This window comes from Mus musculus, chromosome X (genome assembly GCF_000001635.26).
Source record: "Mus musculus strain C57BL/6J chromosome X, GRCm38.p6 C57BL/6J".
Taxonomy (NCBI): domain Eukaryota; kingdom Metazoa; phylum Chordata; class Mammalia; order Rodentia; family Muridae; genus Mus; species Mus musculus.
Genome location: NC_000086.7, coordinates 93475168 through 93491429, shown reverse-complemented (window position 1 = coordinate 93491429; position 16262 = coordinate 93475168). Strand labels below are relative to the sequence as shown.

The 16262-nt window shown below is 36.3% G+C and overlaps 1 protein-coding gene across 3 annotated transcripts in view; it reads left to right on the top strand.

Moving 5' to 3' along the window:
* Nucleotides 1-16262, top strand: part of Pola1 (polymerase (DNA directed), alpha 1) — a 327622-nt gene that overhangs the window by 140958 nt on the left and 170402 nt on the right. For 2 of the 3 annotated variants that reach the window (XM_006527905.4, NM_008892.2), the window contains exons 29-31: nt 482-687; nt 3203-3335; nt 10820-10951. In XM_006527905.4, the coding sequence (XP_006527968.1) occupies nt 482-687; nt 3203-3335; nt 10820-10951 (471 nt within the window). Of the gene's footprint in view, nt 1-481; nt 688-3202; nt 3336-5115; nt 5268-10819; nt 10952-16262 lie in introns of all 3 variants that reach the window. The other variant, XR_003953001.1, reaches the window with a different exon arrangement.

Sequence of the window (16262 nt, the reverse complement as noted above, 5' to 3'; positions counted from 1 at the left end):
GTGTAATAATTGTTTTTCTGTGTCTCTCAACTAACTAGATGAATTTGATAATTTATTGTTGTATCTATTTTATACATACATTATAATTTCATTCTTTATGTCTAGAAAATTCCATTATGCATAGGTATAATGAATGTTTTTTATCTGAACCTCTGCTGGACACCTAGGCTAATTTTATAACTAAGTTATTATCAATAATGCTACAATAAAAATTTATGAACCAATAGTTCTGTGATATTCTGATGTCGAGTCTTCCCAGTAAATACTGGAAAGTGATGTTAAGTTCTGATTTTTGTTCTGTTACTTAATCTTAATGTTTTTAAGTTGTGCACTAAATAAATCTATGTTATATAAGTTGAATAATAATTTTTAATTATGTGCTTTCAAGTTTTATTGAAGAAAACTCAGGAATTCATAGCATGTTCATCTTTTCCCTGTTAGGCATTTGAAAATCTGACAATAGTATTTGAAATTTTTACAGGTAAAAAGTGAAGTGAATAAATTGTACAAACTGCTTGAAATAGACATTGATGCTGTTTTCAAGTCTCTGCTGTTGCTGAAGAAAAAGAAATATGCTGCTCTAGTTGTTGAACCAACATCAGATGGGAATTACATTACCAAGCAGGAGCTGAAAGGATTAGATATAGTTAGAAGAGACTGGTGTGATCTTGCCAAGGACACTGGAAAGTGAGTTTAACTTTTATTTACTTTTGTTGTTGGTCTTTTGAATTTTTGTTTAAAAAAAAAAAAAAAGATCCAAGGGCAGGGGCTGGAGAGATGGCACAGCAGTTAAGAGCACTTACGGCTCTTCCAGAAGAACTGGGTTCAATTCTCGCCATCCAAATGGCAGCTCACAACTGTCTATAATTCTAAGATCTGACACCTTCACACAGACATGCATGCAGGCAAAATACCAATGGATGTAAAATAAAAAGAAATAAATTCTTTTTAAAGAATTCAAGTGCTATTGAAATGTCTATGAGTCTGCCAAGTATAAGGATACAACTTCCCTCTTTGTTGTTATTGTTACTATTACATATTACAAATAAAATTTAACAGATTAAAAGTTAGATAATGCTAAATTTGCACAAGAAGAGACACTGGTTTTAAGATAGCATCTCCTGGTGAGAATAAATCTTTACACCTGGATCCTTAGAGAGCTGATTTTGTTGATAGTGCTTTTTTTTTTTTTTAATTCCTGTTTTTGAAAGTGTTGTATACTGAATCCCTAGATCCTAATTATAAACATAATTTTTATGATTTTTCTGTTATGTAGTTTGAAATGTGCAATTAAAATTGAGCCATGTAGTAGACTTTATTCCTCTATATCATTTGTATATAAATGATTCTTACTAATCTCAGATTAATTTGAGAGCAAGTTCTAAAATACTGTGTTCACTTCTGAAGTAATAATACATGATCTACTAGCCTTGCAAATTAAAGATTATGATAAAAATATGTGTTCACATTAAAGTATGAAGTACCCATTTGAAAAATTAATACTTCAACATATTATATATCATCTTTCACATATTCCTATATTGTGATTTAGATCAGTTCTGAAAACAGAAGTTTTCCATGATGGCTAGATTTAAAAGTACTAATTTAACTTTCAGGTAGATAGCAACATTTTCAACTTATCTTCCAATCTTCTTCCTGCTTGCAAGTTGAGAAATTGAATGAGTGTTGTTTCCTCTTAATTAGGCAAAGGTGCTCATCTGAGTATAGGCCATGCTTCGTGTCTTAGGAAATGTGCTTTGGAATGCTTCATTGCTCCAAATATACTCAAAGATGAAACTACTTTGTGTAGGCTGTCAATTGTTCTCCTTAGCTTTCTGTTTTCTAAGGAAAGATGCATAATTATAGAAGCAAATTTCTCTGAGTTAGAAATTTATTAGTAATTAAAGCTATACAAATGTTTTCGTCAGGGTTCTTTTTCTGACAAGTTATAAAGCAGCTGTCAATCTCCTGATCTGCATTTTCTCAGAAATGTATAAAATGTTGGCTACTTTATTTTTCTTGAGACTTTGTACAATAATATGAAATTTTTGAGTGATAGCCTAAAAGTTAGAACATTGAACAATTTTTAATGATCCTGAAAGAAAAAAAGAAGAGTTTTATGTTTTGGAATTTTTTTACCCCCTTAAAAGTTTAAAATAAACTAAAAAATAAACTAAAGTTTATTATTTTATGTGTATGAGTGTTTTGCCAGATGTATGTCTATGTTAGTGCCTGGTGCCCATAGATTCCAGAAAAGGGCATTAGATCTCCAGGAACTAGATTTGTGAGCTGTTATGTGGGTGCTGACAATTGAACCTGGGTCCTCTGGAAAAACAAGTATGTACTCTTGGTTTTTTTGAGACAGGGTTTCTCTGTGTAGCCCTGGCTGTCCTGGAACTCACTCTGTAGACCAGGCTGGCCTCGAACTCAGAAATCTGCCTGCCTCTGCCTCCCCAGTGCTGGGATTAAAGGCGTGTACCACCACTGCCCAGCCAAGTATGTACTCTTAACCTTTGAGCTAATTTTCTAGCCTCTTAGATTTTTTAAAATTTCTTTCTGGAGCTTTATATTTCTTCTTACCTAGCTAAATAGCCATCTTAGATTGAGATGCTATCTTGATACCAGATATGCTATCTTGTTGCTTTATGAATAAAGATAACATTTATCTTCTAAAATTTTAACTTATGGGTAGAATATAATCGCTTCTATATTTTATAATCATAAAATCTGATGACAAACATTTTTCTCTGTTGTATATAAAAGCATTAGCCGCTACATAAATGAGTAGTCTATGTCAAAGGGTAGACCTGGAATTCGTAGGTAAGTAAAGTTATAGAAGAGTTAATATTTAAAAACAAAGCAGTTGGGATTGGGGTGATGGCTTAGTGCTTAAGAACACTTGTTGCTTTTGTAGAGGAGCTGTGTTTCATTTCCAGCACCAACCATCCTTAACTCCAGTGTCACAGAACCCTATAGCTTCTTCTGACCTTTGCCTATGTCAGACAGATTTGATATCAGACATACATGTAGGCAAAACGTTTGCTCATAAACATAAAATAAAATGCAAATTGCCTTTTAGACACTAACCTTCATAATAGCTCTTGGCATAATCTCTTGTCCACATGCCAATCTAGCGACGTGATGTCTGTCTTTTCTTTGTTAATGACATATGATGAAAAATCGTATTTTTTTCTTTATACAGCTTTGTCATTGGCCAGATTCTTTCTGATCAAAGCCGGGACACCATTGTGGAAAACATTCAGAAGAGGTTAATAGAAATTGGAGAAAATGTGCTAAATGGCAGTGTCCCAGTGAGCCAGTTTGAAATTAACAAGGTAAATGTAGCATTTATTGCTGAGCCCAGCTGCTGTCATGTGTTTTTCTCCTCCTTCAGATAGTTGAAGAACCACCTCATCCTTGCAATTTAAATAAATTCTAGCTGGTGGTGAAAGCTCCTTAACAACTGTCTCACAGATTGAACATTAGTGTAGCTCTCTCAGCCACAGGTACTGCCATGGCTGCCACAGATGACCTCTCTTTCCCTTTTACTTCCAGATGGCATAATTAGCTTGTGTCTCAAGGCCTAGAGAATGTTCCTTTTTTCATAGTCCTGTAAAGTAATAGTTGTTTGATGCATAGATCTGTTCATTCATACTCATTCTTATGGTTTCACTCATTCTTCCGCTCTCTTCCTCCTCCCTGTCCCCCTTCCTCCCTATTACCTGTCCTCTGTCTCCTTGTCTTTGTCCTTTTGTTCCTGCTCCCAAATGTGTATGTAAATGTTACTTCTCAGATGGTGATCCGCCTAGTATCTGTAGTCAAAAGATTTTTGGGTACAGATTCAGTTAGAATTAAGATAGTGGTAACCACTCTATATCTAAAGTACTTGTACATCTTAAAATAATATCACACTATGGATATGGAGATCTTTTCCAACCTATATCTATATTATGTGAAAAATCATATATGCAAGTCCCTATGTCTGACTCCTAGCACTCATAAACAAAGTTAACACATTAGTCATCTATTTTGCTGACATGTTTACTTAATTTTTTTTCATTAAATTTTATTGTAAATAACTTCATTGAACATCTTTGTTCACTTGTTATTTTTCATCCAGATGAATTCTTTTTTCAAAAGACTGTGTGTTTGTGTGTGTGTGTGTGTATGTATGTGACTATACTGCTGCTGTCTTCAGACACACCAGAAGAGGGCATCAGATCTCATTATGGGTGCTTGTGAGCCACCATGTGGTTGCTGGGAATTGAACTCAGGACCTCTGGAAGAGCAGTCAATACTCTTAACCACTAAGCCATCTCTCCAGCCCGAATTACTTTCTGGTACAATCCATGAAATAAAACAAAAACAAAAACAAAAACATTTGTATCAAAAGATACAACTACCTATCTGAATGGATCTAGGAAAATTGTTTTGTGAAAAGGTGGTATCAGTTAATAATAACAAAATATGCATGCTATTTTCATCATAGTTCCTTTGATGATTTTTTAAATAAAATATTACCACCATTAGTGGATATGAAGCTTTCACAATGAGTTTAACTTGTTTTTATTTGAATTTCGGAGAGAAGACAACTCTTAGCATATACTTAAGACTTACATTGATTCTTAGATCAATTTTCTCTTTCTCTACCCTGACCATCATGTGTTTAATTAAAAAAAAAACCAAAGACGTTTATAATGTCTACATATCATAAACATATCCCACCTGGGGCTGTATGTGCCTTACCACTAGCTCTTCACTATTAATAATGAAGTGCATGCACATGATGGCATCTGTAGAGTGTTTTGCTAAGAAGCATCAATGAGTTCATCATTCTTCTTTTAGTATTTAGTATTCTAAATACAGCATCTATAGCTGTTCTTTGTCTGTCTTTTTCCAAACATGGCTGTCAGTGACAGGAGGCTCCAGGGACAGAGAAATTTAAAAGAATCAGTCTAAGCCTGACTATATTATTCACAACACCACAAATGCATCTACAAGGATTCGTGTCCTCACACTCTTATTGGCTCATATTACAGTATGTAAGAAGAACATTAGTCAAGAATATAGTGGTATCTCTGTGTCTACATTAATATTTTTTCATTTGGTTTCAAGACAGGGTCTCACTGTGCAGTTCTGGCTTGTCTGGAACTTTCTGGGTAAACCAGATTTCTTTGCCTCTGCCTTCTTAGTGCTGAGATTAAAAGTATGTTGCACCAAGCCCAGCAAAGGGGACTGAACTCTGCACAGGCCAGGAATCAATTTCAGTGAGTTTACTTGTTTTTATTCTTTAAATTTCCAAACAGAAGGAAAAGAATAATATCATATCTCTAGTATCAGTTGCTCAAATTCAATAATTATTATCTTATGCTGAGGTTACTATTAGTAGTAAAAGTTAATACTTCATGTATACTATGTTAATAAGGGCAGTGAATCTTACAGTTTACTTATTAAATGTGTCTGAGTGTATACATATGTATCACATGCATGAAGGAGCTGTAGGAGTTCAGAGGAGGAAGTCAGATCACCGAACTGGAATTACTGGCAGTTGTCAGCTGTCATTTGAGTGCTGGAAACTGAAATTGTGTCTTCTGTAAGAACAATAGGCACTCTTTAATCACTCAGCCTTCTCTCTAGAGTGACCTGTGCTCTTTTATGTGAAAAGAATGGAAACTGATTTCACAGTGTTATATTTTCCATTTTTTAAGTGTAATTGTTGATAACTAATAGTAATTTGATGAGGTATAAAAGAATTTGCTTGTTTAATCATCCACTTAGCAGATAGGGAATTCCTTTTACATGTACAGTAGTAGATGCTGAAGTAAGTCAAATGAGGAAAACCTAGTTCATTTCAAATTGATTGATTGATTGATTGATTGATTGATTCACTCTCTCTCCCTCTTCCTCTCCCCCTCTCCCCCTCTCCCTCCCCCCTGTCTGTCTGTCTGTCTGTCTGTCTCTCTCTCTCTCTCTCTCTCTCTCTTCCCCCCCATTCACTTTATGTACCACTTACTGCTCCCTCCCAGGTACACCCTCACACAATTCTTCCCCTATCGCCTCTCTTCTGGGTGGGTGTGCGCCCCCCCCCCCATGTATTGCCCTCCCCTGGCACATCAAGACTCTTTGAGGCTAGGTGCACCCTCTCCCACTGAGGCCAGACAAGACAGCCCAGGTAGAAGAACATATCTCACATACAGGCAACAGCTTTTTGGATAGCCTTCACTCTGTTGTTTGGAACCCACATGAAGACCAAGCTGCCTATCTGCTACATATGTGCAGGGAGGCCTAGGTGCAGGCCATGTATGTTCTTTGGTTGGTGGTTCAGACAATGAGTGCCTCAAGGGTCCAGGTTAGTTGGTTTTGTTGATTTTCCTGTGGGCTTCCTATCCCCTTAGGGGCCTGCAATCCTTCCTCCTCTTCTTCTGTAAGAGTCCCCAAGCTTCATCTACTGTTTGGCTGTGGCTGTCTGCATCAGTCTGAGTCAGCTGCTGGGTAGAGCTTCTCAGAGGAAAGCCATGCTAGACTCTTGATTATTTGCAGAGTATTTTCTGGCCCATTGTCTTACATATTATCCCCCTCTCCCTTCCTATTTCTCCCTCTCTCCCAATTCCCAACCCATCCTTTTGTGTGTGTGTGTGTGTTTGTGTGTGTGTTTTGTGTGTGTGTGTGTGTGTGTGTGTGTGTGTGTGTGTGTGTGTGTGCCAGGATAAATGCAGCAGACCTTCTGTAACTTTCTCTGAGATAGTCTTTCACTGGCCCAGAACTTGCTGGGTAGGCCAAGCTAGCTGAATGGGAAACCCCAGGGATCTACCTGTTTTCCTTCTATCTCCCCAGTGCTAAGATTACAAGGGCAAGTCTATACTCAACATTTTTATGGGGTTTTGGGGGTCAAATTCAGTTTCTTCTGCTTGTAAAGTACTATGCCATCTATATCTTCTTTGCTCCTCTTTTGTTTTTTAAGACAGGTTGGTATCTCATTGACTTAGAGCTTATTGAATGGGTTGCTGGCTGGCTGGCCTGGTAGTTGCAGAAGTCACAGGGAGCTGCCTGTCTCTGCCTCTCCAGTGTTAGGATGACAAGTACTAGCAACTGATCAGGCTGCTTTTTTGTTTGCTTTTCTTGTCATGGATTAAACAATTTAATGACAAAACTATCTTTCAAGCCCTTTAAAAATTTCTAGATAAGAGGGTTTTTAGATATAGTAGTGCATACCCAGCCCTTGGGAGGCAAAGGCTATTTAAGGTTCACCTTTTCTGTTTATTGTCTTTGAGGCCAGATAAGGCCACATAGTTTGACAGTATTTTTTTTAACTTTTTGTAGTGTTGTTGAAAGTATAGTAAATTGTGATGAATTATATCATGGTTAGAGGTCTGTTTCAGTTTAGAGGAAGCTATTCATATATCAAAGGTGAGTTTTTTTTTATTTTGTTAATCTTTAACATTTACCTGAATTCTTATATCATTTAAAATTTGGGAAATTCTGAGTTTAGATTTTACTGTTTTCAAAGGAGAATGGAATAGAAAAAGAATGACATGTGGATGGTATTAGAAAAGTATGATGGGTTTTTTTTTTGTTTGTTTGTTTTTATTATCTTTGTAGATAATGTTGGTAGAGCTTGAAAATGGCAAGTTAGATTAGGATGGAGGCCTACATAAAGTCGTGAGATTTACCTTTGTGGAGATTCTAGGCCTTGTTAAAAAAGAAAAAAAATTTGATTTTTCTGGAGTATTGGAATCTTATGTATTTGTAAGATATCATAACAAACTTTGAATCTTGCTTTTTACTAGTCATGGATACCTTGAGCTTATACCACTACAGTGCATTTAAAATATTTTTTATTTGTTTGTATTTTTAAATTTTTTTAAAGATTTATTTATTGTTATATCTAAGTACACTGTAGCTGTCTTCAGACACACCAGAAGAGGGCATCAGATCTCATTACGGATGGTTGTGAGCCACCATGTGGTTGCTGGGAATTGAACTGAGGACCTTCAAAAGAGCAGCCAGTGCTCTTAACCACTCTCTAGGCCCCTTAAAATATTTTTAAATTGCATGTCTATGTCCTTGGAGCTGGGGTGACACAGGCTTGTGCATATGTACATGTATGAGTGTGGGGGCTTCATACACCATGACATACATGACAAGGCCAGAGGACAACTTGAAGGAGCTAGATCTCTCTGTCTACCATGTGGATCCTAGAGATCAAACTGGGATCACCCATCAGCTGTCCTACCACCTCATCCCGTGTGTGTGTGTGTGTGTGTGTGTGTGTGTGTGTGTATGTGTATGTATGTATGTATGTGTATATATACCATATGTATATATGGTTTCTAAATCCAGCTTTCTAAATCTTTGAATATTCTCTATTTCATAATTAGAAACGCTGTTCCATAATGTTCAGAATTTCTCAATATTGTACTCAAGAATAGTCATTTGTTGAAAGTAATTATTTTCTTAAATAAAGCTGTTTTTTTCCCAAGATGTCTATGCAATATTGCTCATTCAAGTCATAGTCCAGATTAAAAAAAAAATGAAATGTATTAGGATAGCTTCCTAGGCACTCTGATGGCTTAAGTATACTACTTGGAAAGTACATGCAAAGTCATGTTTGATGATCTACTTTACTCCATATCAGTTTTCAAATTCCTTGTTCTCAAGAGTTTGTACTTAAAGTTAGTTCAATCATTTAAGAGCTTTTGTTCAGTTGGGATGTGCTGGTATTTATTTGCTAAAACTAATAGATTCATTGCTAAAATAGTTTTATTTGATCACATCTTTTTTACATAAAAGTAACTTTGTTTTTAAAAAGTAAAGATACCTAGTGGAATGGCGTAGTTGTGTAATATTTCATTAGTATGAGTATTTGGCCTGTTGTGCGTGTTGCACGCTTGTCTTGTGTCCATATAGGCCAGAAGAGGCATCCAGTTTCTTGGACCTGGAGTTGCAGATAGATGTAAGCCTCGTTGGCAAGAACGGAAAGTGTTCTTAATCACTGAACAATCTCACTAGCCTCCCATTTTCCATTTTGCAAAAACTCTTTACTATCTATCTTGGTAGATACTATCTGAACTTTCCTGCCTACTTCCTATTTTGTTGTGAAGTATGGTTTTCCTGATATGTAAAAATAAATTTCAATTGTATAGAGATAATTAGAAAAAGGCAAAAGTATTTATTTTTCTTGATAGCTTAAAGACTCTTCTTTGATCTTGCATTAGAATTCTAGATGTATATTTTTAGATGTTATGTGTGATGTGAAGTCCAAAACCATTTCAGTAAACTGTTTAGTTTAAATTTTTACTTATTTTTGTAAGTATATATCCATTGTATAGAATAATGTGTTTGCTGTATGCCATCTTTGTCCATGTGTATCATGTATTTTTATCTTATTTACTTTATTTACATAAAGTTTATGTATTGAGCTTTGAGTGGGTATTTTATCAGTGTATGACATTGTGGAATGATTGATTGTTGGTTGATTCCCTGAATTATGTAGATATTAAAATGAGTGTATTTCAAGTCCACTGCCTAAAGGCATGTTAAAATATTCTTACTTTATTAGAAATATCCAGTATTAGGAAGCTGGCAAGTTCTCAGAAGTGGAAACATGTTTTCTAAATTTTGCATTGGGCTTGAAAGGTTGTATTTGATGATACCTATTGTCAGATTGATTTTTTTTTTCTTCTTGAAGTGTAGCAGGTTTTATTTAGTTTAGGTTTTTTGTTATTGAGAAACTGCTGGTTCACATGTCAAAATAAAAATAACTAGTTTTCTTACCATTCTTTCAAGTAAAAATTGCATTCTATGTAAATAGCAGTTAGTTTAGCCTGTAACTCAAATAGTTGCACAGTTTTCCTAGAGTAACCTTTATTCTTCAGATATGCTTTGTATATTCATTGTGTTTCATCAATACAAAATAGTAGACTTGTTCTCAAGGTTAAAAACTTTAGGAATTACTAACTTGCTAGATAAGCTGGGTCATGCTTGTAATACCAGCATTCAGAAAGTTTAGGCAGGAGGATTGCCTCATGTTTGTAGCTAGCCTGTTTTCATACCGAGTTCTAAAGTCAACTTGGGCTACAGAGGGGAAACTGTCCCCCTCAAAGTTCCTAGACTTTACTGCATCATCAAGAATGTTCTCAAGTGAAAGTACCTTGCTATGGTGGTAGAAAGAATACAGTGAGTATCAGTACAATTAGGTGCTTCTCTTGGGATTCATATTTTTAAGGCATCTACAATTTTACCCAGTTTTCCTTCTGTATCAATACAATACCAGTGTTAGGAAGTAGCTTTCTTCTGACTGGGGCTGTTCCAGATCTTGTGTGCACTTTCTGTTACAAACTTATTGCTTATGTTGATATTCAGAGTAAATTCAGTGCTGTGTGGTACATTGTGTGTGTGTGGGGGGGTGTTTTTTAGTCAGAGAAGATTTGGAGAAACATTATTAAGTGAGAGAGAGTAGCTGTTAGTCTTCAATCTAACTAATCAAATGAGAAAATTACAAACATGAGGAGAACTCTAAGGCTACATAGAACACTGGAGCTAGAGTCTTGATTATTTTAAATATTCAAATATTATGTGGCAAAGCCCATTAACATATTTATTTCTTAGGCTTCTGTGTGGTTATGCCAGTTACTAATTGATGGAGAGGGAAATCTTGAGGATGAACTGTTGGAAGATTCTATGGCTATGTTGTCTGCATACACACTATTATGTTATATGTATATATATGATTCTGGCAAAAATCTTTGATGCATATATGCATAGAAAGTTTCATTCTAAATTTTGGTGGGGTTTTTATTCCCTCTCTTCTGTCTTTTAGGCATTGACAAAGGATCCCCAGGATTACCCTGATAGAAAAAGCTTACCTCATGTACATGTTGCACTGTGGATAAATTCTCAAGGAGGCAGGAAGGTGAAAGCTGGTGATACGGTGTCCTATGTTATTTGTCAGGTAAAACGATTCTATTGTACAAGACTTGTGCTTCTTAAGAATCCTGGGCTGGGAACATGGCTGTATGGGAAGTGTTTGCATATGTGAAGACCTTAGTTCAGATCTCCAGTCCTCACAAAAAAAGACTGGTAGAGTAGCTTATATTTGTAACTGTAGTACTAGAGGATGGGGTCAAATAGATACTCAGAACTTGATGGCATTCATTGAATGACTCTGTTTTAAAAATATAAAGAAGTGGCTTAGCAGTCAAGAACGCTGGCTGTTGCTCCAGAGGATCTGGATTTAATTCTAGCACCTATATGTTGGTGCACAACTGTTTGCAACTCTAATCCAGGAGATCTGACACTTTTCTGGCCTCCTCAGGTACCAGAAGATACACGTGTGTTGCACAGACAGACATACAAATAAAACACACGCACACATAAAATACAAGGAAAATATAAGGTAGAGTGATTGAACAAGTCACCTGATACCCACCTGTCCTCCACATTCATGTGCACACATGAATGTTTATTCACACTAAGTCTTGGAATCTTGGGTCAAATCTAGATTGCCACATTATCTTACTTAGTAGTATTCTTCTAAGGAACTGGTCCCATATAGAGATGGTTTAGTTTAGCTAGCTTTCAAGTCTTAAAAAAGTTATGGGCTGGCGAGATAGCTCAGTGGTTAAGAGCACCGACTGCTCTTCCGAAGGTCCTGAGTTCAAATCCCAGAAACCACATGGTGGCTCACAACCATCCGTAACGAAATCTAATGCCCTCTTCTGGAGTATCTGAGGACAGCTACAGTGTACTTACATATAATAAATCAATAAATCTTTTTTAAAAAAAGAGTTCTATAATGGTTCAATTCAAGTTTCACAAAGAATTCAAAGTAGCATTTGGAGGTCATTTGAAATTAGCTTAATGAGACAGTTTTATAACAGTTACTACTGTTTCAATGCTAAAATAATTGCTGTGAAAATGTCATAGGCTGTGATTATAGCTTAGTGGTTGACTACTTACTTAGTATGTGTGATGCCTTGTGTTGGATCCCCAACAATACAAAAAGAGAACAGGAAGTATATGTACTTATGGTGGTATGTCCAGCAACAGTAGTAGGTAGTTGTTATTAATTGTTCTTCTTGTGACAGTTTTCATTATGATGAGTCAGTAGAATAGTAGAATAAATGGTTTGTCTTCCTTACTTATCAAATTACTTGAAAGAATGTGTAGCTACATGGAGAAAGTTGAAAGGCTTGAAGATATACTTTATGGAAAAAACAGAAATGATCCAACTAGTTTTTCCTTTCTCCTCACCCATCTTACTTTCCCTTCTATAGGCTATTTCCTTCATGTTTCCCTTCCTCCTATTCTGTGAGACACCTCTAAGGATATTGTAATCTTTCTCAACATACTTTACAACTGAAAAGTAGTTTTGTTGGAGAGTGGCATGTCATTAACAGGGTCCGTAGGGAAGTAGGGCAGGGTAGGACATCAGGGTTTTTTTCTCTGAAAGTGCTTGACTCCAGTTGGAAGAAAAGAACATCAAACTTTTCTCCCTGCATGCAAAAGGCAGTTAATAATCAGCCTCTCTCAAGTTCTTTAAAATTACTAATGGATGGCCTACTTCACCCCCAAGAAATAATTCATCTGAGTAAGATTATTCTTTTTTCATTAGTAAGAGCCATAGTACATTATTACAGTAAAATATTTAGGTAAACCTTAAAATTCATTTCTGTACAATTGACCTTTGCTAGAACACAACCAGTATGCTTCATAAGCAGAAGGCTTCATGACAGTCAGAAGCTAGTGTGTTAATGTAATATCTGCCACATACTGTAGACGATGTACATAACAATGATAAGTACATGGACAGGAATCAGCACTTGACTCTATCTCCCTCCTAGGGTTACCCTTGATTAAGAACTGTTAGCGAAAGCCAATTCCTGCAGGAAAATATTTCCATAAATGTCTGGCTTGCTCAGATCCTTAATGTGCTTTGCATATTGCTTCTGACAAGTCTCATCTCAAAAAAACAATTTTCAAATTATGCAAATAAAGATTTTGGTAAATAGACTAGTTTTTTTTCACTTATGTCTTCACATACATTGAGAAGCTCTTAGATTATTAATGACAAGAACAGATGGTAGCTTATAAGTTTGAAAAATAATACAGGTTCAGTAAAATAGCATCTAATGATAAAATCATGAAGGTTAAATATTTTGTTTAAAACTAGAATGGAGGAATTTGGTAATCTATAAATAGTATGATAGATGTATTTAAAAGTCAACCTTGTATTCCTTAATGTCAAAATATTTGGTATTATTCTTGTTTCGATTAAAATACAAGTCTTTAAAATGCTGATGCTAATGCAGTACAATAAGCCCTATTTGATGTCACTTTAGCATCTTTCCACCCACTTAATGCTGGTCCTTCATTTTAAAGTACAGTTCATATCCGTGTTTATTAACTTATTTTTCTTTAGCACATTCTTAGAAATGGCAAAGGATTTTAATTTGCTATTGTTCTTCTTAGTGGGACAAGCTATCTTTAATCATGTTTGCTAGCCAAAGCTTCCTGTCTCCTTTTTTGTTAAGTTTCATAGCATAATATTTAGAAGAAGTTTGTGAAGATGTCTTGTAACAAATTTCTAAGAAGATTGTGTGTTGCCTTGAGGTAGGGTGTTCTCTAAGAATAGCCTGTTTTTCAAATAGGTTCAGTTTTATTTAATATTTTACATATAGAACACTGACTGTATCCTACTGGTAACTCAAAGCTTTATTTTTATACTTTTGGTGAGTGTTTTGCCCACATGTGTGTGTGTATAACACATATGTGCTTGATGTCTGGATGCAGAAAAGTGCATCAGATGACTTGGAACTGTAGTTACAGACTGTTGTGAGCTGCCATGTGGATGCTGGGAACTGTATCCCAGTCCTCTGCAAGAGCAGCCAGTGCTCCTAACTGTTGAGCCATCTTATCAGCCTTTGTTTCCTCATTTTAAACTTGCACTTAGTTTTCATAAGTCATAATTTTTGTAAGGCAAACCTTTGGCATAATTGCTTTTAGATTTTTTTCCATTAGTTTTCCATTAACAGAGGCTCCTGTAGAGTACCTAGTTATCCCCAAAATTCATGAGTGGATACCTCAAGAAAGACCAACTTTGCTTCCATATCTGTTCTTAAAAGGTGTATGTCACATGTTCATGTATGCCAAATTCTGTTGACATCTTGTTCAGTTTAGGGACTACATCTTTCAGTAATATATCTTAGGTGAGAGCCTAAATGGTTTTCCAGCACACATTATAAAACCTGTTAGCTAACCAGTTGTGAAATTTGCTGTATTTGAGCTTAGGTTTTAAGAATACAGTAGGAAATACGTTGGGCTCACTCTTAGTTAGCTACAAGCTATTTAGAGGTAGAATGCTGTCAGTAGAAAGAATGCTTGGAAATTTGCTTCTGGTCTTTAGAAATACAATACTCCTTTATGAAATCTTTTAGTGATACATATTTGAAAGTAACTCAAAGCACTTGGTGGTGGTTGTTTTGCAGTTCTTTTTTAATTATTAATTTAATATTATTTTAAATTTATTTCTTACACTCCATATTCCATTCCCTACCCCCCATCTGCCCTCTGTCTGCTCCACATCCCACACCTCCTCCCCACCCCACGAGGATGCCCCCACCCCCCACCCCACCTAACCTCTAAACTCCTTTGGGCCTCCAGTGTCTTGAGGGTTAGGCGCATCATCTCTGAATGAACACAGACCCGGAAGTTCTCTACTGTATGTATGTTGGGGGGCCTCATATCAGCTGGTGTGTGCTGTCTGTTTGGTGGTCCAGTGTTTGAGAGAGATCGGGGATCCAGATTAATTGAGACTGCTGGTCCTCCTACAGGGCCACCCTTCTCCTCAGCTTCTTTCAACCTTCCCTAATTAAACAACAGGGCTCAGCTGCTTCTGTCCATTGGTTGGGTGCAAATATCTGCATGTGACTCTTTCAGCTGCTTGTTGGGTCTTTCAGATGGCAGTCATAGGACCATGTGTATGCTACACAAATATTTTACTTTCACTCCAGTTCACCAGTGCCTTAATTTTTTTCACTTACATAAAATTGACTTTAATTCATTATTTAAAAGTAATTGAGTTTCCTCAGTGTGGTGGTGTAAATCCAGCTCTTGGAAGGTAGAGAGAGGAAGATCAGTAGTAGTACAAGGTCATCCTTTGATACAGCACTAAGCTAGAAGTCAACCTAGGGCAGTATAAGATCAGCCTCAACAGCAACAAAAAATCATGAGAGAAAAGATTAAATTCAACAAAAGCCTAATTCTATAGGGTGAGCAGATTTCTGGTACTAAAAGGCAGTCTGAGTATAGCACATGAAGACATAGCCTGATGGTTGTTTTCAAATGCCCAGGTAGCAGCTGTTACCTCATTTCCACCTTACAATTCAGTTTGCTTAAAGGACATGATTAAGCCTCATTCATTCTCATTAATTTTTTTATTGAGTTGTTTAATATGGACAAACAAATTTTAACCTGAGGGTAGCTTTCTTTCTAGAAAATTCATCATACTTCAGACCAGGTAGCACCTAATTGAAAGACAGATAAATTCTGCTTCTATCAGGAACAGAAGCTCAAAGAGTAGGTAGGCCCTGCCTTGTGTCTCTGGTAAAGACCATGATGTGGAAGGTTGCCTATGTTTTGAGCTGAATGCTGAGCTTAGAAGAGACTGATTGTGGCAGGAGTGAAAGAATAGGATTCACATTATAATCAGTTCTACAGAGCAGCTGAGCACTGTGAATAGTTATAATTTACTAGTGTGAATATTAAATTCTGTTGTTTCAGTCAAGAGGAAGAGTGGAGTGAATCATTGGATGTTGGTCCAGTAGAATGATGACTTTTTGATTCACAGATGTCAGCGACATCACTACAGAGCTGTATGTGAGCTAATTAAGTCGAATCTCACAAGTTTAAAGTATAAAACAAGTAGCCCCTAAGAAGAGTATCTATCCCACCTTCATTTGCTTGAGGAGAGATCAGCCTCCTCCTTACCCCTTCCACTGGTCAGGTATTTGACTTTAGAGTACTGCTGCTGTGTAGGTAAATCAGTTACTTTCCTTGTCACTGTGATAAAATACCCCAAAGAAACAAAGGACAAAGGCTTTATTTTGTCACACAGTTTTTGGAAAGGCTACATGCTTCTATGGTTGGAATTGTGGCTGGAAGTAATTGCATTAATAGGATAAAAGGAGTGTTATTTATTCTTTTATTGTCATGTCTTTCACAGTCAGCTATTGGATGGGTCACACGGCCCCTTATGGAGGAGC